The sequence below is a fragment of the Dryobates pubescens genome, chromosome 21, assembly GCF_014839835.1.
Source record: "Dryobates pubescens isolate bDryPub1 chromosome 21, bDryPub1.pri, whole genome shotgun sequence".
Taxonomy (NCBI): domain Eukaryota; kingdom Metazoa; phylum Chordata; class Aves; order Piciformes; family Picidae; genus Dryobates; species Dryobates pubescens.
Window position 1 is genome coordinate 427,147 of NC_071632.1, and position 26,944 is coordinate 454,090.

The window sequence follows — 26,944 nt, forward strand, 5'->3', positions numbered from 1 at the left end:
ATAAGCTTGTTCCGCTCCACTGATTACATCTGTGTACGTGGACAAAATGAATAATTTTCAGACTTTTTTGGGTCGAAAGCTAAAGTTGAAATATTAAGTTAAATCATTTTGCCACTCTAAAATCACAGTATTCCTAATTAATCACAGAAACTGTGCTTAATGCTTTAGAAATGGCTGCCATTTTATCAAGTTTAAATAGGGGATCTTACAGTGATTCAGAAAATACAACCTAGTAAACCACGGCATCAACAGAAATAATAATTGAAAGATTCATGATAGAAAACATAATGGAAAAGAAATTAGGTTTCAAGTAAGTTATTGTTGTAGCTGAAAAAAACGAGTTCTAACACATTAACACAAGGGTCATATTTTGCAAACTGCTGAAAAACTGTCACACAGGAACTGAAGAGGATATATAGAGTATCTATAAAGGAGCAAAATATCTCCAAGAATCAAATCATGGGGGGAAAAGATGAAGAGCAAGTTTTCTTTCTTGTGGCAAAACCAAGTCAGTGGGGGTGTTACGAAAGTTCTGTAATATGGTTTGTGCTTAATGTGTTCATAAATGATCAGGGAATGCAGACAAGTGTGGGGCGGCAAAACTTGCAAATAACACCATTTATTTATTCCAATTAAAAAAGGATTATGAGGGGATGCAGAAATTTCTCCTCAGCTGGGTGAATGGGGAATGTGATAGCAAGAGAAATTGTACGCTCATAAAGAAACTCCACAAGATAAGAGCAAAAACACTGAGCTGCTTCCCCTCACTAAGAAGTTCTTAACTGACTAAATCAACTGAAGACAAACCTGGTCATTGTTACAGATAATTTGTTGATCCAAAGTCAGTAAGTTGAAGCAAATAAATAGTGGGAAGGAAAGCAATATAGAATTCTAATGAGAATATATCAAAGTTTGCTTACCAGATTTCAAAAGATGCTGTGCAAAAGTATGGAAAACATCCAAGGACTGATTTAAAAATGGAAAATGTTTACTTCAGGAAGCAAATGGGATGTATTTCCTCAAATCTGGTGTGGGAAAATAACCCAATATAAACAAACAAAACCCCCACAGAAATAGCAAAGGATAGCTAAAGGTGTTAAAAAAATCACAACTAGTATTAAGAATTGGGATCAGTTCATGCCTTCCTTCCTCTATCATCATTTAAAACATCTCATCAGTTAATGAAACCATAAGTAGGCAAATTCAAATGAGACAAAATCCACTTCACACATAGTACCTGGTTAATTTGTGTTTCCCATTTCAACAATGCATTGACAATGCCAAGAAGCCAGAAAGGTCTGAAGATAGAAGTGAAATTTGAGTGGAAATAGCAGAAATACCCAGAGTTAAAATAGTAAACAGCTACAGACTTAACCCAACTTTTAACTGTTACATTGAGATATAATTCAGATTATCCCATATTTGCCCACTACAGAGTTTCTTGCACTTTCCTCTGAAGCCCAAAGCTGGCAAAAACAATTCTGAATTGGGTTGTTCAACCCTGTGTGTAAAGTGTTTTGTCTAGGTTTATTGACTATAGGTGCTGCAAATTGGGTTATATTTATGACTGCTTGAACATGCGAAAGGCATCTGTTTACATATAATATCAGGACTTGCTATAATCTTAGTGGCATGCATATGGTGCTGTTTTGCCAACTACTCATTTTGCCTGCACACGTTAAACTCTTGCTGTTACCAGTGGATGTGTATTTTGAGACTGAAAGCTGCACACCTGCTTGGGTGCACTGGTGAGCAGAGGGAGCATGCCCAGAGAAGAGTACCAAAGCTAGTGAGGGGTCTGGAGGGCTTGAAAAGGAGTGGCTGAGGGAACCAGGACAGTTTAGTCTGAAAAAGGCTGAGGAGAGACCTCATTGCTCTCTACAGCTACCTGAAAGGAGGCTGGAGTGAAGCCAGTCTTGATCTCTACTCCCAAGTAATCAGCAAAGGGTTGAAAGGAAATGATTTTAAATTGTGCCAGGAGAGGGTTCACTTGGAGATTAGGAAAAATTTCTTCACTGAAAGAGTACTGAAGTGTTGGGAGAGGTTGCCCAGGGAGGTAGTGGAGTCACCATCCCTGGTGGTGTCCAAGAAGCAGTAGATGTGGTGCTTCAGGATATAGTTTAGTGGTCATGGCAGTTGGGTTACAGTTGGGCTTGATGATCTTAAAGGTCTTTTCCAACTTTAATGATTGTATGATTCTATCTACTCACCTTTCACTGGAAGGTCCACACTGATGCACTTTGGGAATTCTGTCTGTATATGTTTGCATTTGAGGTGTTTGGGCTGAGTGGCCATGGTGACCATGCTTACCTGTGGAAAGGAGGAGCCCAAGGTTGTGTGTTCATGAAGACCTAGAGACTGGAGAACATCCTTTCCCCAAGGTGACCCTGGGCAGGTGGGAACCTGGGCATATTCCCACCAGCCAGTCTCTGAGCAGACTCCCTGATGTTCAGCCCCAGGCACACCTGTGTTTGCGAGAACGGCGGAGTTTGGAGTCGCTTTTGTTGTTGCCTGACAGTCACCAGCAAGGCAGGAAACGCGGTGCCAACCCACGGGGAGCTTCCCGATGCGGGAGGGCGAAGCGGTGCAATGCCCGCGGGCCACATCTGGGGGCTGCGACCAAAGTGAGAGCTCACCCGTCCCGCCCGGGGACCTCCCCGAGGGCCGGGGCCAAGCTCCACCGTCCCGCCCCCGGAGTGCCTGCCGTGGCCCGGGGAGCCCCGCGGGGGGGAGGGAGGGGCGCGCAGCGGCGTGCCAGCAGCGGGCGGCGGGGAAGGCGGATGGCGTGAGGGACAGCGGGCAGCGGCTGTCAGCGCGGCCTCAGCCGAGCCGCCGGGCGAGCCCCTCCTCCCCGCGGCGGTGCTACACTCGCTGCCTGGCCGGGGGAGCCATGGCGTCCAGCGAGGAGGACGGAGGCGGTAACGGCACGGTGGAGGAGAAGGAGAATGGCAAGAAGAGGAGGCTGGGCGCCTTGGCTACGGCCTGGCTCATCTTTTACAACGTCGCCATGACCGCGGGGTAAGCGGGCGCGGGTGCGCCGCGGGCCGGCGCCTCAGCAGGACGCGGAGCGGCAGCGCAGAGTGGCGGGAGTCGGGTGCGGCGCGGTCGAGGAGAGGCAGGGTCCCGGGGCCCCGGCAGGCTGGCATTCGCCGTGGGAGAGCAAGGGGCGAGAGCCGGGGGTGCAGGGGAGCCGCGGGGAGCGGAGCTAGCCCTCGCCTGCTGGGCATTGCCTAATACGGTGCAGCGCTGCCGGCCGCCAGCGCGTCACCCCGATCCCGCCGCAGAGGTTAAGTATAGCCGGGACAGGAATGCCGAGCGAGAGTGCCGCGCAGGCCGCCCTCTTCGCACAACCGCCTCCCCTCCACCGTCTCCGGGGCGGCCGCCGCGGTCCCCGCTCCTTGCGGGAGGGAGCAGCCGACCGGCCGCGGGCAAGAGAAAGTGGCCTCGGTGCCGCCAGGGGGCTCGAGCTGTGACTGGCGTAGGGGCGCCGGGGAGAGCTGTCCGGGCGGCTGGTCTCGCCTGCGGCTGGCTCTGTGTGCTCCCGACCCGAGTTACCCTGTGGAACAGCAGGTTCAGGGCCCGGAGCCCGTGGTCTAAGCGAGCAGAGCTTCCCCCGGCGCCCTGCGCGTTAGAAACTGGCAGAGCCGAGCGCGGTCCCAGCGCCAGCGGCGTGTGGTGAGGAGCGGGGTCTGGGTGGAACGGGACGGGGCTCGTTTGAGCTGCTCCTCCGTACCGCGATGCTTTGCTTTGAGGAAAGGGGATGTTTATTTTGAGTAACAGATTATAAGAGCAGGCAGGTTTCTGTTGCTAGCGCTTAAAGTACGTATTTTCACTTCTTGAAAAATTGTCCTGTTCATTGACTTGGGGAAATAGAAAACCCAACCCCTAGGAATTCCCAATGAATTAATAGAATGAAGGAGTGCTTTTATAAAATCCTAGGATGATATCCATCATGAGAACCATTTCACCGTGTTACCAGCGGGTGAACTCTGCCCTTTGAATCCTGCAGAGCAAAACTGCTTGGCTGTGCTTGAAGCAGGATCACAGGGAGTGGTGCAGGAAGCCAGGAATATGATCGGAGCTGCTTTTTTTCTCAGCAGCATCTCTGAACCTTGAGCATGTGCTCAGGGCTGTTTCCTATACTGCAGCAACACCTTCTCAAAAGTGCTTTTACTGAGTGAAATTTGTTTCTAGCTGGCAGAAATGTTACAGCCTCACGCTCCACGTGTCAATTTGCTAATGAACACTGACTTCTGCCTCTTTTTTGTGTCTGTAGCAGATTATCAAACTGTATTAGTTTTGACCTTAGCTGCTGATTCAGTATCTCCCACTTCCTTTGCTTCCATCTTCCATTAATACAAAAGGGACCAAGGCATGCAAAATGCCATATTTTATGTGGAAACAGAAAATAAGAATAGATCCTTAGCATTTTTTATGGATACAGTTTAAGAGAAAATTAAACATTTGAAATAAAGCAGTGCTTAACAGGGGCACTGCACAGGGTAAGTAACAGGAGCAGTGTATTGTCTGCAATATAGTAGAGTGTTTCAAGAGTTTTAACGAACAATTGCATGATAACTATTCTAATAAAAAATTGCTGCTTTTTCTAACAGAGGTTTAGGAAACTGTTTTGATTGGGATTAAATTAACAAGGTGGGACTTATAAAAACAGTTCTATCTTTATTTTCCCAAAACCCCCACCCTAAAGTGTTGCACAAAACTGATGAAATTTATTTACAGGTTCTGTTCAGTCGCGAATGCTACCAGGATGCTTATGGGCAACTTTAGTACAATATAGAGAATGTAGAAAATGGAAAAGACTAAGCCACAAAATAGCTTTACCCAACTTACAAAATCAGAGGCAAGCCAGGACGCTAGGGAAGGCCGATGAGTTGGGTTTTACTCACGAGGACGGAGTAGGAGTTTGGAGATGGTCCCTGGATCTCTGTGTTAACAGCCTCCAGAACCCCAAGCTTAATAATCCAATTTGTAGGTCATGCGGCATAAACCCAAAGGAAAAGGGACTCGCCAAAGTTACAGTGTCCTTAGGTAAATCTCGTGGAGCAGCACTGTCTGAGCAGCGCAAGAGAAGCCGCACTGCCGGCCTGTGAAAACAGCCAACAGCCGCAGGTTACGGCAGGCAGGGTTGCTTCAGCACAGGGCAGGGAGCAAGACACCAGGGTAGGCAGGTCCGGGTGCTACTGGCTGATGTCGCCGCCAATCTACTAAGTCCCAGCACGAATCCCAGGGAGCCGAGTCCAGAGCGAGTCCGAGACTGCTTTCTGGTCACTCTATTTTTCTCTAGGCAATGTGTCCAGTGCCAATATATACTGGGCGCTAAGAACCCAGCCGGTCCCAATTCCAAATCCCAGCGTAGGTGAATACTTGTACGAATACACATGAGGGACTTCAGCCACGGGCGGGAAGAAAGGTGCCTCTTTTATCATTTCTTGCTCAAGTCCAGGAGGAAGGGAAGGCAATTTCGTGCCTTTGTCTTCCCCTATTCAAACCTCCACAGATGGAGGTGCATCAGAACCTGCAACAGAACCTGAAGTGACAGGTTAGTACCCAATATTATGAAAAGTTACCCTGTATCATGGAAAGTATTTTCCACTTCCTAGTGATTTTCAGTGCTCAATACAAGCGCTTTCTTGAGATCCAAAATAAAAAGCCACTGACCACTAAATAATTCAATCTACAGAAATGCATGTCCAAATAAAAATGTATTTGCAGTCTTTACTTCTGAGTGCAGTCCAAGATTACTTCTCTCTGCAACCTTTTTGTTACGGAATGAGGTGCAGAAAATGCCTTGTTGTGTTAGATGTGTTGTAACTTCTCAGCTGAGAGCTAGGACAGAGCTGTTGCTGTCACCATTCCTGCTGCCAGATGGATGTAAGGGCACTATCACCTTCCTCCTGTCAGACACGTCACTATAAAACAGGACTGAGAAGTCCTAGTAGCGACACTCCAGTAATTCCATGTTTCCACAGTGATGGGAGACAACTTCAAATTAATGCACTGAGATTTCAAACCCCATACAAAATCTGAGTAACACTTGTGGGGGCAGATTCTGGAGCTCTGGCAGATCGGATTCATGGGCTTAAAGTAGAAGGGATCAAGGAATCATCCCTACTGTGTGGGGAAGCCTGAGTTTGAAATGCCATCCTGAAGTGCTGGAATGGGCCACACCAAGTGACTGTGTGTGAGAATTGCTAAGGGGCTGACAGTGAAGCACATGCCACCTGAGGTGAGCAGAGAGCTGTCACCATCCATGGACTCACATGCCCTTAAAGCACAACAGGTCTGACCTGCGTCAAGTGTTAGCCAGTACCTTCTGCTTAGGAAAGAGTGTAAGGACAGGAGATGTGCTAAATATTTATGCAAATGATTATATAAATATTTCTCCAAATGTTTAAACATCCTCTGAGCATTTCTCAGACCCTTCTGCCTTGTCACTTGGACCCTTCCTGAGCAAGATCTTACCTTGTTGTACGTGCTTGCTGTGGCTTTATGTGGAACGAAAGGACTTGAGTAACTGTTCCAAATACCATCAAACAAGCAGTTAAGCTGAAGTTATCATGATTTTTGTATTTTCAACTCTCAGAATAGCCATCTGTAGCTCTGGTTGTGCCTCTAGGTCTATATTAAAGAATTTTTATACTTTTTTAGTCTTTGTGGACCTGAAGCTTCAAATCATCTTGCTAGCATGATGTTCCTAAGCATGTGCCACAGCTCTTTCATTAAGGGTGGAACACATGGCACAGGAGTTTGAAAATTCTAAATAAATGGAAGGGGCTAATCTTGTAGCAAGAATTGTCCATGCCTTGGGTTACTGTCTTGGTGCTGGGCTGGGTACTGAGGATCACCACAGTTTAGGAATTAATTTTGTCTAATTTTCCATTTGAGATATTAGGTTTTGTATGAAATTCCTCTTAGGTTAAACGATACTCTCTTTCAGATTGGAAGGGTTAGCATTCAGTGTTACTGTTCAGTTTCCTTAAAACCCCCCAAAAGAATAGCTACCATCCTGGGCTTGTTTAGTCTGGAGAAGAGAAGGCTGAGGGCAAACCTCATTGCTCTCTACAGGTACCTGAAAGGAGGCTGGAGTGAAACTGGTGTTGGTCTCTTCTCCCAAGTAATCAGAGATCAGGTGAGAGGAAATGAGCTTAAGCTGTGTCAGGGGAGGGTTAGATTTCTTTACTGGAAGAATGGTGAGGTGTTGGAACAGGCTGCCCGGGGAAGTGCTGGAATCACTGTCCCTGGAGGTGTTCAAGAATTTGAGGATGTGGTATTGCAGGATATAGTTTAGTGGTCATGGTAGTTGGACTTGATGATCTTAAAAGTCTTTTCCAACCTTAATGATTCTATGATCAGCAAAAGTGCTACTTAAATATACCTTCATGAGTACACAACACCTATCCTTCAGCACTTTGGAGCCTGATTTTCAAAGGTGACTTCTCTACACTTTTGAGAGCTGAGTTGTAATGGTAACTTCAATTGGACAGTCACAAACAGAAGCATTCAGATGCAGGTATAATGGTTAGCACAAGGGCTAACCTGCCTACTCCCCCAACACAAAAGTGAGGGAAAGAGTAACACAGACAACTCAGGGTTGAAGGAAAGAGATAAGAGTTTAATATAGCATGAGATATCATGAGCACAATGCGTAATAACCTTACCCAATAATCCAATTAATCTAAAAATACGTGATTACCTTAGCCTAGCCTATTTGCAGAAGAGCAGTGAAATGCACATAGGAAAAAAACAGCATAAAACATAAAACCAAGCCCAGCAGCTACCTGACTGCCACCCTTTCCACCACCATACCTGCAGAATAAAAGCCAACACCCAAGAAGCAGGCACCCAGAAGCAGCAAGTGGAACAGGAAGCCTTTCATGTTGCAATGTGAACTTCAAGCCCCATAATACTGTGCTCCAGTTGGCACTTTCATTTTTGAAGCTGGCATGGCTGCAGCATGGTATGGATAACAGCATGTAATGGGTTGGGGCAAACCCCCTCCCCACCACACACAGAAATAGCGACTCAGACAAACAGATTGCAAAGGTGATGGAGAGTTTAAATAGAGAGCAGTGAGTGGGTGCAGAAAGCTAGGAACACGGTGACAAGGGAGACCCCAAAACAGTCCCAGAAAGATCCCATCCCCACCTGAGGGTGCACCCAAAACCCCCAGGGCTCCTCCTTCCCACCCCCACTGCTAGGCTAGTCTCAGCTGGCCAGATCAGAGGCTGCCGAGCCAGGCCCAGGCTGGGAGATCTCTCCCCCAGGTACCAGGTGGCAGAAGGGAAGGGAAAAGGCAGTGCCAGACCCCGACGTAAAACTTATAGTGGTGCAAGGGATTATGGCAGAAACCCAGAACTGCCTGTGCCCACCCACTGGGCTGGGTGCTGGACACAGGAAACGCCCCCGGAGCAGAGGGCACCCAGCCCAAACACACAGCAGCAGGTTTAACTGAATCCATGACATTCTCCACCCCTTGTTTTACACCATCTGCATCATGCCCAGCAGCAATCAGCATCAAACAACAGACATCACAGGTCAGTCACCGTCCATTCTTACTCAAAGCAAGATTGCTTTGCAGTACACAGAAGACTGCTCACTGAAGATGCTCTGAAGCTCCACTCTCTTCCAGTATAGTCTGGATCAGTCCATGACCAGTCCAAATAGTGAGGCTGTGTTTCCACCCCTGGGGCAGTGGAGTCCAGTGACTCCTTCCATCCCTTCCAAGTGAAAGCTTCATTGTGATGCTCAACTTCCAACCTATACAGGAGCAGACATCCCTCTGTCACACCAGAAAAGCAGATGGGTTCTACCTCATCAGCCTACCAAGCCCTCCCACCATCTGCCTGGAATCAGGGCTCCTCTAATTCTGGCTAGAATCACCTGCATCTTGTGAAGATGCTCTGGGAGCCCTTTCAGAAGGATCAGCAGCAGTATCAGCTTGTCTGCTTTCCTTGGGTGATTTTCCACTGGACGCTGTGGCAGCATTCTTTGGGGGAGAATTCCCCTGTAAATCAGGTACTCATGAAGCTAGGACTGCAGTGGGTTTTACCTCCCACTGCCTCATGTCCTCCCTTTGGCCACACAAGTAAAACCACAGGGTACGCCGGGGTGCGTACCTCCCACATTCTCTCCCACATAGGGGAACATCTGTTCCTCATGGCTGAAACACAGGCCTGGACAGAGGAAGAGAGACTTTTCTCACCTCCCTGAGGCCTTTGCTAGGTCCATCCATCTAGGCCGTCTTCCAAAGCCTTATAAGCATAAGAGCTGAGCAAGCAAAAAGCTCACTCTTTCTCTTGTTCCCTGATTCATCCTTATCTTTTGCAAACTGCTTTGTGCTTCTTTTTCCTTGCCCACTGCAAGCACATACAGGACCCCAGCACATTGGTCCCTGGAAGGGAAATACAGCACATGACAGAAAAGGAAAAAGAAAAAAGGGCAACTTGCACAAAACTTTCTTAACAAGCTTCAAGCTGTAACTGAATCCTCTTCTCAGTTATCTCAACCCTTATGTCTCCTGCCAAAATTGACTGCCTCATGTTGAAGTGCCAAACTTTTGAGAGCTGAGTTGTAACAGTAACTTTAGTTGGACAGTCACAAACAGAAGTATTCAAATGCAACTGCAATGGTTTAGCACAAGGGCTAACCTGCCTGCTCCCCCAATACAAAAGTGAGGGGAAGAGTAACACACAAAAACTCAGGGTTGAGATAAAGAGATAAGAGTTTAATATAACATGAGATATCATGAACAATGCATCGTTACCTGAGCCAATAATCTAATTAATAATCTGTGTTAGAATTCATGTCTAATAATCTAATAATACAATGCATGATGACCTTATCTTAGCCTATTTGTAGAAGAAACACAGTGAAAAACCAGCATAAAACAGAAGACCCAACCCAGCAGCTACCTGACTGCCATGCATCCACCACCATGCCTGCAGAAAAGAGCCAACACCCAAGAACCTTGAACCCAGTAGCAGCAAGCAGAACAGGAAGCCTTCCATGTTGTAATCTGCACTTCAAGCCCCATCATACTTTGCTCCAGTTTCATTTTTGAAGCTGGCATGGCTGCAGCATGGTATGGATAACAGCAGCAGGTTCAACTCAATCCATGACAGATTGTCACAGATGCAAATTGTGAACTGAGGGCCCACAAAAAGTCATTAAAATGATGTGCACTGATTCTGGTCCTTTACTTACCAAAAATGGTTACTTCAGTGCCGTGTTCATCATGTCGTCAGGTATCAGCAATTCACTGTAAAGGTGTGGGAGAATTTCATAGTGAAAATGTGTAGGCACTGCTAGGGAAAAGTCTGATGGAGCCATGGTTTTAGGGAGATCTCCTCAGTTCAAGTCAGTCCTCTGAAGGTAATTAGTAATTGAGGCGGTGTCAAGTAATTCAGATTGTGTGTGTGCATGTTTAGATCTGAATTGCAGCTTTTCAGATAAGGTGGTGTTGATGGCTTTTGCAAACAAAGGAAGTTCCACCTGAACATGGGGGGAAACTTCTTTGGTGCAAGGGTGCTGGAGCCCTGGAACAGGCTGCCCAGAGAGGTTGTGGAGTCTCCTTCTCTGGAGACTCCAACCCCACCTGGATGTGTTCCTGTGTGACCTGCCCTAGGTGATCCAGCTTTAAAGGGGGGTTGGACTCAGTGATCTCCAGAGGCCCCTTCCAGCCCCTAGCACTCTGTGATCCCATGCAACGTTTACGTAACTTCAGACAACATTTATCTCTGAAGATATTTGTAATAATGTCCTAAAAATACTGGAGGGTGAAGAAGCAAAGTTGCCCTGTTCTGCTGTATTCTTTCTGGTGGATGGTATCTGTGGAGTGCTGATTTGAACTGCATCCCTTCTCTTTCTCTTGTAGGTGGCTGGTGTTAGGTATTGCCATGGTGCGGTTTTATGTACAGAAAGGAACACATAGAGGCTTATTCAGAAACGTTCAGAGGACGCTTAAATTTTTCCAGACATTTGCTTTGCTTGAGGTAAATATTGAAATGAGTTTGCTTTCCTGCATGCTGCATACCACAGGCAGAACACACTGTTAACCTGAATTTAATATCAAAATACTATGTTAATGCTGAAGGCCCTTTTAACTTTATGGCTTAATGAAGGTGGTTGCCAAAACATGGTGATCAGTTGAAACACCTCAGCACACTGTTTTCAAACATGATTCTGGTATTTTGCTAAATCAAATGCTGCCTGGGACTTGCTTTCATTTGAAAGTTTTCAACTCAAAAGGCAAAATCTCTAGAGGCACTCCAGCCAGCAGATTAACCCTCCAGCACAGCAGGTACTTCATCTTCATATCTGGAGAGGATGGCTTCCCTCTGAAACTTTGTACTGGGCTCACTGTCCTTCTGCGCCACCACCGCTGCTGCTGACCTCCAGCTCGGATGTGTATGCCCCACTCAGTCTGTTGTGACAGAGGCTGTGGAAGCTGTGCAAAGTATTCATTACATAATAGGACCTTTGTCACGCAACGAGCTCAGTTTATGGCACATCTCTGGAATGAAGCTGGGTTTATTGACCACTTAAGAGATCTTTCCTAGGCACAGCAAAGAGTGTCTATCTACATTTTAATTTCTCAGTCTGCCTACAACTGGAAGAAGCTGGGTTTATATCAGACATTAGGAAGAAACTCTTTAGCACAAGGGTGATGAGGCGCTGAAAAAGGTTGCCCAGAGAAGTTGTGATGGCTCCAAGCCTTCACAGTGTTGAAAGCCAGACTGTATGGGGCCTTGAACAACCTGGTCTACTGGGAGGTGTTCCTGACCATGGCAGGGGGTTTGGAGCTGGATGATCTTTAAGGTCCCTTCCAACCCAAACTATTCTATGATTTGTAGTTCAGACAACTATTAGAATCATGTGGCTGTCTGTAAATAGGCTTTTATGCTGTTACATTTTCCCAATAAGTAATTCTACTCAAATCTGCCAAAATAATGTGTGGTTTGAAGTTAGTCCCCAACATAAAATTGCCAGACCAGCTCAGCTGAAAGCAAACCAACCTGCATTTACCAACAAAACTACAATCAAGGAATATGGAATGCAACGAATATGTACAAAATACACAATATTTACATATATTTACAGTTTTTAAACAGCACAAAACCAGGGGGTTGCCAACAGCTTCCTCGTCTTCCTTCTCCTTCCCCCCTATACAGGTGACAAGAGGAAAAAGGAGTAAAAGGAGACAGCAGGCTGTGAGTACTTAGCCACAACAGAGTACTCAGTCAAGGTCAGCAAAGCCAGCAGAAGCAACAGTTAGTGCCTGCTAGGGCAAAGGAAGCCCAAAGACAGAAAGTTAGTTTACCCAACTAACCTCATGTTACATACCAGACCAATGGGAAGGTTTAGACCTTATCATTGTCTCCCTTTCACATCCAATGGTAATTTATTGACATTCTATCACTTTCTGTTCAAGATCTGTGGAAAATTTTCTAGGCATAGCCTAAAACTGCCAGATAATGAAAAGCACTGAGTAGCTGAGCATTCCTGAGCAGAAAGTACAATAAATCTGATGCTTCATTGACAAAATGTAACAGTGCTATTAATCTGCAATGAATACAGAGCATCCCTTACATGCCTCCCTCCACACTGTCCTGCAAAATTCTTCTTTGAATGAGGTAATGGAAGAGAAGCTTAGTAGCTGAAAAAAATCCATGCTTTTCCTCTGCACGGGTAACGCATACAGGCTGTCAGGAAAAGAGATCGCTTTGGTGTGTGCGGATCAGATACGGAGCCCATCACCGCACTGGCGGGCAGGGCTCTGATCTGTGCTGCTTTTAAACACTGTTAGCTGGAGACAAAAAGCCTTCACAGTTAGGTCTAGGTTTGTATTGCTGTTGTTGATAGGGTAAGCAGTCACATGCTCCCCATCAGTAACCTCTAACTTATTTTTATTTACAGGTAGTCCACTGTGCAGTTGGTGAGTGATTTGTTTCAGTTTCTCTTGTAACTAATGAAAAGCTGACTGGTGGAACAGAGGTAACATGTTTCTCTTTTTAAGGAATAGTTCGCACATCTGTGCTTGTGACTGGGGTCCAAGTGAGTTCAAGAATCTTCATGGTGTGGTTCATTGCACACAGCATTAAACAGGTACGTGCCCGAGTAACCCATGCTGGAGTTTCTTTAGGAGAAGCTACTAATCCAGTTCTCATTGCACAGGGAAGACCAAGTGCAAAATCACTGATGTTCCTACAGAGAATGCTGACATACTTGAGTGATTTTGGAAGCTGGGGTTACAGGATGGAATTTATGCACTTCTACTTAGGAGACTGAGTCTGGATCTTAGCTGTGAACCAGCACTGTCTTTGGTGTCGTGCCAGCTGTGGTCAGCCTAGGTGAGATCGCTTGCTGTTGTTGAGCGGCAAAGCTTCCACAGTGTCGCCTCTTCACTTTCAGAGCCTTCAATTAGCACTCACTGAATCAATCTAAATGAAAAAATGTCTTACATTGCATTTACTTGGCTAAACATGGTTGTGAGTTTGCAATTTATTTTAGGAAGATTCCCAGGATTGTAATGTTGTGATGATTTTGGTGGCACGCATGCTGTACCTTGCATGGACACCAAGTCATCCAGCCTGCCACAGGGATGCTTCAGGTCCTGTAGTGTATTTGCCTGGCCAGGAGTGGTTATTGTAAGCCTGGTGGTTTGTTAGCAGAATGAAACAAGCAGTCTGTCTACAGCTAGTGGATGGGATGTGCTAAGAATTTAGTGATGGATTTTGAGTCTGTGCTCTTGGATTTGTTGCACCAGAAGAGGCTGAGCCATTAAACTGTCTCACCAGCAGATGGCATTTGCCTTCCTGCTGCTGGGGACCCTGGCACCTGCCTCACTTGTCACATCCCTGTGTTTCAGTCATGGACAGCTTGTTTTCTGCACTTCTTTTACTTTACTGTCGTTTTTCTTAACATGACTGTGGTGGTTTGGCCCTGGCCTGGAGGCCAGATACCCACCAAGCCGCTCTATCACTCCCCCTCTTAAGTGAAGAGGGGAAGAAGGGAAAAGAAAATATAACAGAAGCCGGGGATAAGATAGGAGCAATTTAATAACACTAATGAGCAAACAGCAATAGACCGCGCGGAAGCAAAGAAAGCAGAGAGAGAGAGATGTTAGTCTCTACTTCCCATCGGCAGGACGGTGGTCGGTCTCGGGAAGCAGGGCTCTCTAAGCTTGATGGTTCCTCGGGAGGATAAACGCCATAGACGAATCCCCCCCACTTCCTTCTTTCACTTCCTACTTATACCTGAGCTGATGTCATATGGTATGGAATACCTCTTTGGCCAGTCTGAGTCAGCTGGCTCAGCTGTGTCCCCTCCCAAGATTTTGCCCACCCCTCAATGTACTCCTGGGGCAGGGAAATGTTGAAAGGACACAGCTTGAATACTGGATTTAGCTGTAGCCAAAACATTGCTGTGTTATCAACTACTGCTGAAAAAAGAAACAAAACACCACAGCACTAGAACAATACTGTGAGGAGAATTAACTCCAGCTCAGTTCAACCCAATACAAATGAAACAGGCTTTTCAGAGCTTTGATTTATTTTGTTTGTGTAGAATACATAGAATAAATACATAGAATACATAGAATAAACCAGGTTGGAAGAGACCTTCAAGATCATCGCGTCCAACCCATCAACCAATCCAACACCGCCCAAGCAACTAACACACAGCACCAAGTACCCCGTCAAGTCTTCTCCTAAAAACCTCCAGTGATGGCGACTCCACCACCTCCCAGGCAGCCCATTCCAATGGGCAATCACTCTTTCTGTATAGAACTTTTTTCTAACATCCAGCCTGAATCTCCCCTGGCGCAGCCTGAGACTGTGTCCTCTTGTTCTGGTACTGCTTGCCTGGGAGAAGAGACCAACATCCGTCTGTCTACAACCTCCCTTCAGGTAGTTGTAGAGAGTAATAAGGTCACCCCTGAGTCTCCTCTTCTCCAGGCTAAGCAACCCCAGCTCCCTCAGCCTCTCCTCGTAGGGCTTATGTTCCAAACCCCTCACCAACTTTGTTGCTCTTCTCTGGACTCGTTCCAGCAAGTCAACCTCCTTCCTAACCTGAGGGGCCCAGAACTGGACACAGTACTCGAGGTGCGGCCTAACCAGTGCAGTGTACAGGGGCAGAATGACCTCCCTGCTCCTGCTGGCCACACTGTTCCTGATGCAGGCCAGGATGCCATTGGCCCTCTTAGCTGCCTGGGCACACTGCAGGCTCATGTTCAGTCTACCGTCAACCAGCACCCCCAGGTCCCTCTCAGCCTGACTGCTCTCCAGCCACTCTGACCCCAGCCTGTAGCTCTGCATGGGGTTGCTGTGGCCAATGTGCAGAACCCGGCACTTGGATGTGTTAAATCTCATGCCGTTGGACTCTGCCCATCTGCCCAGCCTGTCGAGGTCCCTCTGCAGAGCCTCTCTACCCTCCAGCAGATCAACTCCTGCCCCCAGCTTGGTGTCGTCAGCAAATTTACTGATGATGGACTCGATGCCCTCGTCCAGATCATCAATAAAGATGTTAAAGAGCATGGGGCCCAGTACTGATCCCTGGGGCACACCACTGGTGCCTGGCTGCCAGCTGGATGTGGCACCATTCACCACCACTCTATGGGCTCGGCCCTCCAGCCAGTTCCTAACCCATCGCAGTGTGCTCCCATCCAAGCCATGGGCTGACAGCTTGGCCAGGAGTTTGCTATGGGGAACGGTGTCAAAGGCCTTGCTGAGGTCCAGGTAGACTACATCCACAGGCCTCCCCACATCCACCAGACGGGTCACCTGATCATAGAAGGAGATCAGGTTGGTCAGGCAGGACCTGCCCTTCCTAAACCCATGCTGGCTGGGCCTGATCCCTTGGCCATCCTCTAAGTGTTGTGTGATTGCACTCAGGATGACCTGCTCCATAATCTTTCCTGGCACTGAGGTCAGGCTGACAGGCCTGGAATTCCCTGGCTCATCCAACCGTCCCTTCTTGTGGATGGGTACCACGTTGGCCAGCTTCCAGTCAGCTGGGATCTCTACAGTGAGCCAGGACTGATGAAAAATAATGGAGAGTGGCTTGGCCAGCTCATCTTCCAGCTCTCTCAGCACCCTAGGATGGATCCCATCTGGTCCCATGGACTTGTGGGGGTCCAAGCTGCTGAGGAGAGCTCCTATCACTTGCTCATGGAACACAGGGAAACCATGCAGCTCCCTGGCTCCCTCTGCAGTTCTGCAGGCCAGCTGTCTGGTAGACGTTCTTTCCAGCTAGTAAAAACTGAGGTAAAGAAGGTGTTAAGTACCTCTGCCTTTTCCTCATCCTGTGTTACAACATTTCCTTCCATGTCAACCAAGGAGTGGAGGTTGTCCCTGCCCTTCCTCTTGCTATTAATATATTTATAGAAGGACTTTTTGTTGTCCTTCACATCAGAGGCCAGTTTAAGTTCCAAATATGCTTTTGCCTCCCTAATTTTCCTCCTACATGCCCTAGCAACCTCTTTAAACATTCCATGGGTTGCCTCACCTTTCTTCCAAAGATTATACACCCTCTTTTTTTCCCTTAGTTGTATTAAAAGTTCATTACACAACCAGGCTGGCCGTCTGCCCCGGCGGCTCCTCTTCCGGCACACTGGCACAGCCTGCTCCTGAGCCTTCATCAGCTCTTTCTTGAAGCAGGTCCAGCCCTCCTGGACCCCTTTATTTTTAAGGGCTTTCTCCCAAGGAACCCTCTGAATTATTTCCTTGAGCAACCTGAAGTCCGCCCTCCGGAAGCCCAGAGTGGAGGTCTTCTTGCTGCCCTTTTTCCATAAGGGAAATGTCTCAGGAATTGCCAAGTCTGTTTTTCATGAAATGTTGACATAAATGCTGGACTATAGCACTGCATTTTGCCATTTTGTTCTCCCCTCTGGTGGATGAAATCTTTAGCCTATCCAGTCATTTTTTCTGATTCCTTCAGTACAGTAGGTTGAGCTGTGTCAAAAAACCCTAAGCCGGCTGAATGTATGTCTGATTGTATTTCACACTGTTACTGCTTAGCAGGCATGAATGTTCAGGGTCCCTTTATGTGGTGGGAGGTATGTTTGTGGTAACAGCCAGACCTAGATCTCCTTACTTGACTGGAGATTTGCAAAGCAGCAGATAGGAATTCTCTGCATACTTAATTAAAGCTCTTCTGCTTGGATGTAGCACTATGACATAAATCCAAGCTTGGGTTATGAATATTTATCTGTCCTTACCTTTGCTTATTTGTTTGGGTGCCTTTGCACTTAGTTGTTGCTGTTTGTTTGTGAGTTCGGGGGGTATTTAGAGTTCCTTTTCTTTTGTGATGTTGGTGAGGTCCCTTCACTAAAAGCACACCTTCCTTGATTGATGCATTGAGGGCCCCTCTTTATGAGATGCTGAGCACTGAATTTTTCAGGCCTCTTGGCAGAGTTCTGGATTTTCAGCATCTTGGAGATGTCTTAAGCTTTGTCACCATGTTGCCTTTGATTTTAAAATATCATTTCCCTTTTTTGTAATTTTAACAAAACTTGTGTTACTTTATTTTATTTCACAGACATCCCTGGAGCTTTTCAGCCTTCAGGCATGGAAGTGTATTACAAAATTCTTCCCCTTTTAAAGAAAAGAAACTTACTTGCCTGTAATGGTGCTTCTCAGAAGGTAGAGATCCCCACGTGCTGCCTTTGCCTTTGGGCACTTCTGTTTATTTGTTCACTTAGAGTGAAAAAGAAATGGTGTTTTGAAACAGCAGAGATATGCTACCTGCTGATGAGGCAGTTTAATGACTCAGATCTTACAGGTGATTGCTGAGTGAGTGTACCCAAAGCTCCTGACCTACCAGCTACTCTTCATGTAATGATCCATCCAGCTCCTTACCTAGCTTCCAGCTGTCTGAAGAGGCAAATTTCATCTTCTGCAACCAAGTTTCCATTAGTGATTATACTAAGCAATCGCTTTTCTCCAAAGCTTGCTGGAGACATGCATTATATGGGGACGAAGAAGCAAGATAAAGTGAGAGGGGATCTAGGAGACAGAGTAGTGAAATGCAGAGTCAGTCAAAGCTAATTGTGAAAGGAACACATCTTGTGCATCCTGGTTTTAATCTTGCTGTTTTGAGGAGTAAGAAAATAAGCAATTAAATCAAGCACAGCTAAAAAGAGGGAGACAGGCAGCGTAACAAAGGTGCAGCTAGAGAATAAAGAGGAGGAATAAGCTTGGTTGTAGGGCTTTGGATTTTGAGATTTGTATAACAGGTAAAGATTGCTCAGCTTGCAAACTGTATTAGTAAATCTGTGTGCTAAGGAAGTGTGCATGGGAAGGGCTTCAGAATATCCCTTCCGTTGCAGAATTCTCTTCTTTATGAGACGTTAGTTCTGTTCCACCTGTCTTAAACGTTTGACGTCTGTTGCAGTCTGCACATCAAAGGAGCTTTTGGCTGAAGAAAGTGTTGGTTCTTTGTGCTTCTGCAGATCCAGAATGAGGAGAGTGTTGTTCTTTTTCTGGTTGTATGGACTGTGACAGAGATCACTCGATATTCCTTCTACACATTCAACCTGCTCAACCATTTGCCATACTTCATTAAATGGGCCAGGTGGAGATGTCTTGCACTTCAGTTCCTCATGGTTCTGTGCATGCTGGTTTCATGCATGTTGAGCTAACACACAGCCTATGCTTGAGCCTGGCTGATGTGTCAGCAGAGTGCAAAGTGTTGCTTTCTGTACCCTGAGATCATTGCTGCTTGGTTTAAAATGTTAACCATATTTTAGCTGAGATTTTGGGGGGTGATGTGTTCCTTGCTTCCCGTCTCACGGTTTGAACTCTTCTTTCCTTCAGCTTTTTAATCTTTGGAGCAGTCTTTTAACTTGCAGGATGACTCTTTAAGATGCTTTGGACAGAATGAAACACCTGTGCTAGCCAGATCTTTGAAACTGTGGCAGTTGTTGTCACTCAGTCTACACACATAGTATTACCTGATAAGTTCTGCTTTGTAAACCCAGGTAGTGGCTTATATGCATGTGAGTGTACTCACGGTTGGCCACCGGAGCATGTGTGTTAGAGACTGCCTCTTTTATCAGGTGACTTAACTGGAAGAGCAGTATCCTCTGTAGTCATCTGCAGAGTACTTGTAAGACAGACAGACTTCCACACTCTGAAAGAAAATAACCTCCCTTCTGCACAGGCAGCCCTCTCTTTAAAGAACTTAAAAGCGGGGTTTCATTTTCCTTTCTGTTTGTCATAGAGATAATGCAGCTGTGATGCTTTTAATGCACATCTCTGGTATGTCTGATACTTGTGGCCATTCTTCCACATTCTCTTTTTGCTAATACCTAAGGTTTGGTTGTGTTTAAGCCCTAAATCACAAACTTAAAAATATTCAGGTCTGATTTCATTATTTTTTTATGTAGGCTTCAGAAAGAGAAATGTATTCACAAAGTACTACACTGGCATATGCTTTGTGCCATTGTGGCAGTGTGTCTTGAGTGACAGATTTTATGTTTCCCTATAATAGATAATAGGAGGGAAAACTGTCATTCTCACAGCAGAGAGATTTACTGATATAAACTGTAAAGGAAATATTTGCAAAGGTATTATCTTTTCATAGAGGCTAAATGTGGATAATCAAACAGCACAACTGGGCATAAATTCAGTACTCCAAAGGAGATGGAAATTCCTGCTCTTTAGCTGATAGCTGTAAAAGGTTGGTCTGTTTGTTGGTAATGGAATAAGTGTGCTCTACATTTTTGTTCAGAATTTTTACTTTGGCCTTTTCTCCACTGGATAGAGACAAACTGCAGCTGGGTCATGGCATCAGTTCCTTCTAATACCTCCTTTAGTCCATTCGCTGACCTGTGAGTCCTCCAAGACCCAGGAGGATTTCACAGTGGGATTGTTCAGCCTGGAGAGGAGAAAGCTCTAGGGAGATCTTCAAGCAGCCTTTCAGTATCTGAAAGGGGCTACAGGAGAGCTGGGGAGGGACTTTTGACAAAGGCCTATAGGGGCAGGATACCTACTGGAGGAAGCTGGGTTCAGATTAGACATGAGGAGGAAATTCTTCCCCATGAGGGTGGTGAGGCACTGGAACAAGTTGCCTGGAGAAGCTGTGGAGGCTTCAAGCCTGGTAGTGTTCAAATCCCGGTTGGATGAGGCCTTGATCAACCTGTTCAGTAGGAGGCGTCTGTGCCCATGGCAGGGGTATTGGAACTGGGTGATCTTCAAAGTCCCTTCCAGCCCAACCCATTCACCCAGCCCATTCTATGATTCTGTGTTTGGTTGCTGCTAGTTTGGATTTCATCTCTGTTGGTCTTAGGGTGCACACTGTACTTTTCCATGCAGCAGTCAACTGCTGTTCTCTGCATAAACTCTAGAGCTGTTTCGTAGGAGAAGCTACACCTGCATGATGCACTACATGTAAGGACAGCACAAATGTTTGTCATTTTGTTACATCTCTGTGGTCTATGGCATCAAGTCCTGTTTTCTTTAAAATAAATGCCTTCATCTTTTACTTGAAAATCTCCCCCCATTTTAAAATGGATCTGATAAGGTTTTGGTGCTCTCATTTTATTTATTTCCATTAGTGGTAAATCACAGGAAAAAAACCTTTAAGATCATCAAGTCCAACTACCATGACCACTAAACTATATCCTGAAGTGTCACATCTACAGCTTCTTGAACACCTTCAGGGAACTTTCTCCTCACCTCCAGGCTAAACTTCCCCTGGCACAGCTTGAGAGACTCTTGTTCTGGTGCTGACTGCCTGGGAGAAGAGACCAACCCCCACCTGGCTACAACCTCCCTTCAGGTAGTTGTAGAGAGCAAGGAGGTCTCCCCTGAGCCTCCTCTTCTCCAGGCTAAACACCCCCAGCTCCCTCAGTCTCTCCTCACAGGGCTTGTGCTCGAGGCCTCTCACAAGCCTCGATGCCCTTCTCTGGACACATAGAACAGGCTTCTGATGTCTTTCAAAGTTTTCATTGTCTTCAGAGACATTCTAATAGGTAGATCTGACCCAGTGTGCAAGCCCTGTGACAAAGACAGCAACAGCATCTGAATTTGGGATGTGGTCCTGGTCTGAATCCTGACAGTGCCAATAGGATCAGTAAATTTTTTTTAGAAGTCTTTACTGGGGACAAAAAATGTTCAGGTTTCCCTGCTCTTTGGAGCAGCCACCCCAGTGTCCTGAAAGCTCCCTGTTTCTGAGGAAAAGCACTGAGCGATGTAACCTAAGCACCACTCTCCAGAGTAACCGGGTCAGGATGTGCTTCTGCCGGGTCAGGATGTGCTGCTTCATTTTGTTGCTGGAACTACTGTCACACATTGCTGTGCCACTAATAGCAAGAGGAAATACTAAATTCATGGAGTGATTCTCACAAGGTTATTTTTGTGTTTTGTTTTGTTTTGCTTTTAATGCAGGTACAACTTTTTTATCATTCTCTATCCTGCTGGAGTCGCAGGTGAACTGCTAACCATATATGCTGCTTTACCCTATGTGAAGAAAACAGGAATGTTTTCACTGAGACTTCCCAACAAATACAACGTCTCCTTTGACTACTATTATTTTCTCATTATTGTCATGTTCTCCTACGTGCCATGTAAGTATTCCTTAGCTCTAGTGATGCTAACAACATTGTAATCAGTTACCAGCCATGCCAGAAGCACTGCTAGCAGTACTGAACACTCCCTACTCTAGAAGCCTGCTCTCCCTTGTTTCAAGTTTTGCTATGCTTTAATTAGTGAGACTGCAGTTTTCCATCCTCAGAACAGAAGCTGTATCAAAATCTTCAGGGAAAATGCTAGCAAATACTTGTAAGAGTGGGACAAATCCAAAAACCTAGTTTGAGTTACACACAGAAATGTCTGTAACTGTTGCTGAGAATTTCTGGTCCCTCTGCTACTTGGAAGCAATGGCTTAAAAACTGCCCTGCAAATTGTGCCAGAGATTTGCCTTGTTGTTCACACTTTTAAAAATTACTTATGTGTTACCTCTTGGTCATCACCATTTGAGCATGCTCTGGAGAAACTTGAAGCAATGCTTTCCAAGATTTCATTTTCACAGATAACCAGCCCCTGAGCCTCTCTTCACAGACTTCAGTCTCTGGTTTAATCAGAGTGTCCTGGCCCTTCTGGATACCAGGACCCACAGATAACTGGCTAACCAGAGCTAAGATCAGAGGCACTGTCTGTCTTTCTCTTCCAGTGTTATTTCCAGTGGATGTTAAGTGGTGTAGATACGGAGAAAACAACCCAATTTGGATACAGCACCATGAATGGGGCTGGACTAAACAAGGCAAATAGAATATTTTAGGTAATCTGGAGGCTGGAAACAAGGCAAGTGATAGGCAGAGGGATTGAGGGATTGAGAATTAGGGAATCTGAGGTTAAAAGGGAGTGGAACATCTCCCTGAGGAGGACAGGCTGAGGCAGCCGGGTCTCTTTGGCTTTGGGAAGAGGAGCCTGAGGGGTGCCCTCATTCATGTTGATAAAGATATACAGGGCAGTGTCGGCTCTGCTTAGGGATGTCCAAGGACAGCACAAAGGGCACTGGGTGCCAGGTGGAGCAGAGGAGATGCCATGGAAACAGAAGAGAAAGCTGGAGGGCCCTGGAGCAAGCTGCCAAGAGAGGTTGTGGAGACTCCTTCTCTGGAGACATTCAAAACCTGCTTGGAAGTGTTCCTGTGTTCCTGCCTTGAGTGCTCCTGCTTGGGCAGGGGGGCTGGACTAGATGGTCTCTGGAGCTCCCTTCCAACCCCTAATGTTCTATGATTTAGTCTGCACCTATAAAAGGTATTTAAGAAGTTGACCTTAAACATGGATTTTCACTACATGCACAGCTTGTGAAATCTTTTTAGTCAAAGAATCATGAAGGCCAATGAGAGAGACTTGTAAATAAAAAAAGGCCTAAGCAATCATAAGTTACTAACAGTCTTACAGTTGTTTATGTAACTTAATGTTGTGTGAATAAGAATAAAATAGAATAGAACAAACCAGGTTGGAAGAGACCTTCAAGATCATCGTGTCCAACCTGTCAACCAATCCAACGCCACCTCAACAACTAACCCATGGCACCAAGCACCCCATCAAGTCTCCTCCTGAAAACCACCAATGACGGCGACTCCACCACCTCCCCAGGCAGCCCATTCCAATGGGCAATCACTCTCTGTATAGAACTTCTTCCTCACATCCAACCTAAACCTCCCCTGGTGCAGTCTGAGACTGTGTGCTCTTGTTCTGGTACTGGCTGCCTGGGAGAAGAGACCAACATCCGTCTGTCTACAACCTCCCTTCAGGGAGTTGTAGAGAACAATAAGGTCACCCCTGAGACTCCTTCTCTCCAAGCTAAGCAACCCCAGCTCCCTCAGCCTCTCCTCACAGGGCTTGTGTTCCAAGCCCCTCACCAACTTTGTTGCCCTTCTCTGGACTCGTTCCAGCAAGTCAACCTCCTTCCTAACCTGAGGGGCCCAGAACTGGACACAGTACTCGAGGTGCGGCCTAACCAGTGCAGTGTACAGGGGCAGAATGACCTCCCTGCTCCTGCTGACCACACTGTTCCTGATGCAGGCCAGGATGCCATTGGCCCTCTTGGCTGCCTGGGCACACTGCAGGCTCATGTTCAGCCTACCATTGACCAGCACCCCCAGGTCCCTCTCTGCCTGGCTGCTCTCAGCCACTCTGACCCCAGCCTGTAGCTCTGCATGGGGTTGCTGTGGCCAATGTGCAGAACCTGGCACTTGGATGTGTTCAATCTCTTGCCCTTGGACTCTGCCCATCTGCCCAGCCTGTCGAGGTCCCTCTGCAGAGCCTCTCTACCCTCCAGCAGATCAACTCCTGCCCCCAGCTTGGTGTTATCTGCAAATTTACTGATGATGGACTCAATGTCCTCATCCAGATCATCAATAAAGATGTTAAAGAGCATGGGGCCCAGCACTGATCCCTGGGGCACACCACTGGTGCCTGGCTGCCAGCTGGATGTGGCACCATTCACCACCACTCTACGGGCTCGGCCCTCCAGCCAGTTCCTAACCCAATGCAGTGTGCTCCCATCCAAGCCAGGGGCTGACAGCTTGGCCAGGAGTTTGCTGTGGGGGACAGTGTCAAAGGCCTTGCTGAGGTCCAGGTAGACCACATCAACAGGCCTCCCCACATCCACCAGGCAGTCACCTGATCATAGGAGGAGATCAGGTTGGTCAGGCATGACCTGCCCTTCCTAAATCCATGCTGGCTGGGTCTGATCCCTTGGCCATCCTCTAAGTGCTGTGTGATTGCACTCAGGATGACCTGTTCCATAATCTTGCCTGGCACTGAGGTCAGGCTGACACGCCTATAATTCCCTGGCTCATCCAACCGGCCCTTCTTGTGGATGGGCACAACGTTGGCCAGCTTCCAGTCCTCTGGGACCTCTCCAGTGAGCCAGGACTGCTGAAAAATGATGGAGAGTAGCTTGGCCAGCTCATCTGCCAGCTCTCTCAGCACCCTAGGATGGATCCCATCCCATGGTCCCATGGAGTTGTGGGGCTCCAAGCTGCTGAGGAGAGTTCCAATCACCTGCTCATGGAACATAGGGAAACTGTGCTGGCTGGCTCCTTCTGCCAGCTCTGCAGGCCAGCTGTCTGGAAGACATTCTGTCCTGCTAGTAAAAATTGAGGCAAAGAAGTTGTTAAGTACCTCTGCCTTTTCCTCATCCTTTGTCACTACGTTCCCCTCCATGTCCACCAAGGAGTGGAGGTTGTCCTTGCCCTTCCTCTTGCTATTAATGTATTTATAGAAGGACTTTTTGTTGTCCTTCACAGCAGAGGCCAGTCTAAGCTCCAAATGTGCTTTTGCCTCCCTAATTTTCTTCATGCATGATTTGGCAACATCCTTAAACATTCCATGGGTTGCTTCCCCTTTCTTCCAAAGATGATACACCCTCTGTTTTTCCCTTAGTTCTTTTAGAAGCTCATTACCCAACCAGGCCGTCTGCCCCGGCGGCTCATCTTCCGGCGCATTGGCACAGCCTGTTCCTGCGCCTTCAACAATTCTTCCTTGGAGCAGGTCCAGCCCTCCTGGACCCCTTTATTTTTAAGGGCTTTCTCCCAAGGAAGCCTCTGAGTTAGTTCCTTGAGTAACCTGAAGTCTGCCCTCCGGAAGTCCAGAGTGGAGGTCTTCTTGCTGCCCCTCTTAGCTTGCCCAAACACTGCAAATTCAATTCTCTCCTGGTCACTGCCCCCTAAACAGCCTCCAACCACCACATCACCCACCAGCCCTTCCCTGTTGGTGAAGAGGAGGTCAAGCATAGCCTTGCCCCTGGTAGGCTCACGCAGCACCTGGGATAAGAATCTGTCCTCCATGCAGTCTAAGAACCTCCTAGACTGTCTCCTCTCTGCTGTGTTGAGATCCCAGCAGATGTCAGGCAGGTTGAAGTCACCCATGAGAACAAGGTCTGGAGATCTTGAGACAGCCTTGAGCTGCCTATAGAATACTTCATCAACATCTTCTTCCTGGTTGGTGGTCTATAACAGACTCCAACCAGGATGTCTGCCCTGCCGGTCTTCCCTCTAATTCTCACCCACAAGCACTCAACCCGATCGTCCCTGATCTCCAGCTCAATGCCGAGGTGCCGCTGGCGGTCCTCAGTTAGTCCTCCTCCTAGGCTCTGGTCCCGGTGTGTTCCCGAGAGAGGACCCGGGCTGAGATGGAGCCTCGGGCAGATGACACATCGCCCGAGGTGGCGATCAGATTTTCTGTCCATTAAATATAAGGATCAAATGTATCAGCAAGATAGTAATAGAATAGATCTCGGAGGGCCAGGAGAGACTTGAACAAGTAGGGTAAATTAGAATCCTTCTCAAAGTCTTAATTCATACACGTTTTTCTTAGACTTAGGCATTGCCAGGAAGTGGTTAAGTCCTGTTTATTACAAAGAAAGAGCTGGACTGATGTTCCTGGAGTTGAGAGTGTACATGCAGGGGGCTTTGTCTGCCTTTTGGGCAATCACTGCTTTGCAGTTCACTGCAGCATTCATGGCTTGCTGCTATTTAACCAACTGCACCACTGTCTGCTGTAGTTTGCCCTCAGTTCATTGCTCTGCATAATTGAATTTTTCTGTCATGTGATCTGTTGACTTTTTACATCTAATTTGCTTTGTTCTGTGCTTTGCTCAAGTATTTCCACAACTCTACTTCCACATGCTGCGGCAGAGAAGAAGGGTGCTTCATGGAGAGGTGGTTGTGGAAAAGGACGACTGAGTCAAGCTGTGTAACTATGGTGCTTCTAATGGAAAGGAAAGAGGGTAAAAACCCAAACCTTACTGTGATTTATCTGAGTCCAAGCTTTAAAACATGGAACAAGAATAAACAACTGTGCATAAAATAGCATGGACTGTAATATTTTTACCATGAATATATCTTCAGACTTAGCTCTTCATCTTTTGTTTCTCTCTGGTTTTGAACTGTTGATTTCTTCAAACAAATTGTTTTCTTATTTTCATTAGGTTGAGAAATAGCCTTAGGAATTGAAATAGTTGGCTGCTGTGCTTTCTGTTCTGAAAGTACTGTTCTGACCTGTAGTCGTCAGCAAGAAGAGAAGTAGAGCTGCTAAGTTGTACTGAAAGTGAGTCTTCTGGAAAGCAGAGCATAAAGGAGCTAATGGTGGTCTTTTATAGGCTAGGTGGCTCAAATGTTATCAAAGCTTTATATGATTGACTTTCCAGTTCTGAGTTAGCACCTTGTTCATGATTCTTTACATTACAGGATCACACCACAGAATTCCAGAAGGACTTTTGAAAGAATCTGAATGCTTGTCAGTGCAAGTTTAGATTGTCTCTGTATTTTCATTTGTAAATTTAAAGCTGTGTAGAGTAACAGATACAACATTAAATGGTTGAAAGTTTGTTCTGAGGAGTGGGCTTGATGTGCCTACCTTTCTCTGATCAGTGGCTGGAGTGGAAGGAGATTGGTTGTCATTCTCTCCTG

At 46.6% G+C, this 26,944-nt stretch overlaps 1 protein-coding gene across 2 annotated transcripts; it reads left to right on the top strand.

The window, feature by feature from the left end:
- Positions 1-2,744: 2,744 nt before the first annotated feature.
- Positions 2,745-26,944, top strand: HACD1 (3-hydroxyacyl-CoA dehydratase 1). Of its 2 annotated transcripts, none has more exons than XM_054171390.1 (7): positions 2,745-3,018; positions 10,895-11,012; positions 12,937-12,955; positions 13,037-13,125; positions 18,470-18,591; positions 21,408-21,586; positions 26,136-26,944. In XM_054171390.1, exons 1-7 carry the CDS (start codon positions 2,891-2,893, stop codon positions 26,216-26,218), a joined length of 738 nt encoding a protein of 245 aa, XP_054027365.1. In that variant the 5' UTR covers positions 2,745-2,890; the 3' UTR covers positions 26,219-26,944. The 2 variants fall into 2 exon arrangements, with proteins under 2 accessions (XP_054027365.1, XP_054027366.1); XM_054171391.1 differs by having other exon boundaries at positions 13,043-13,125.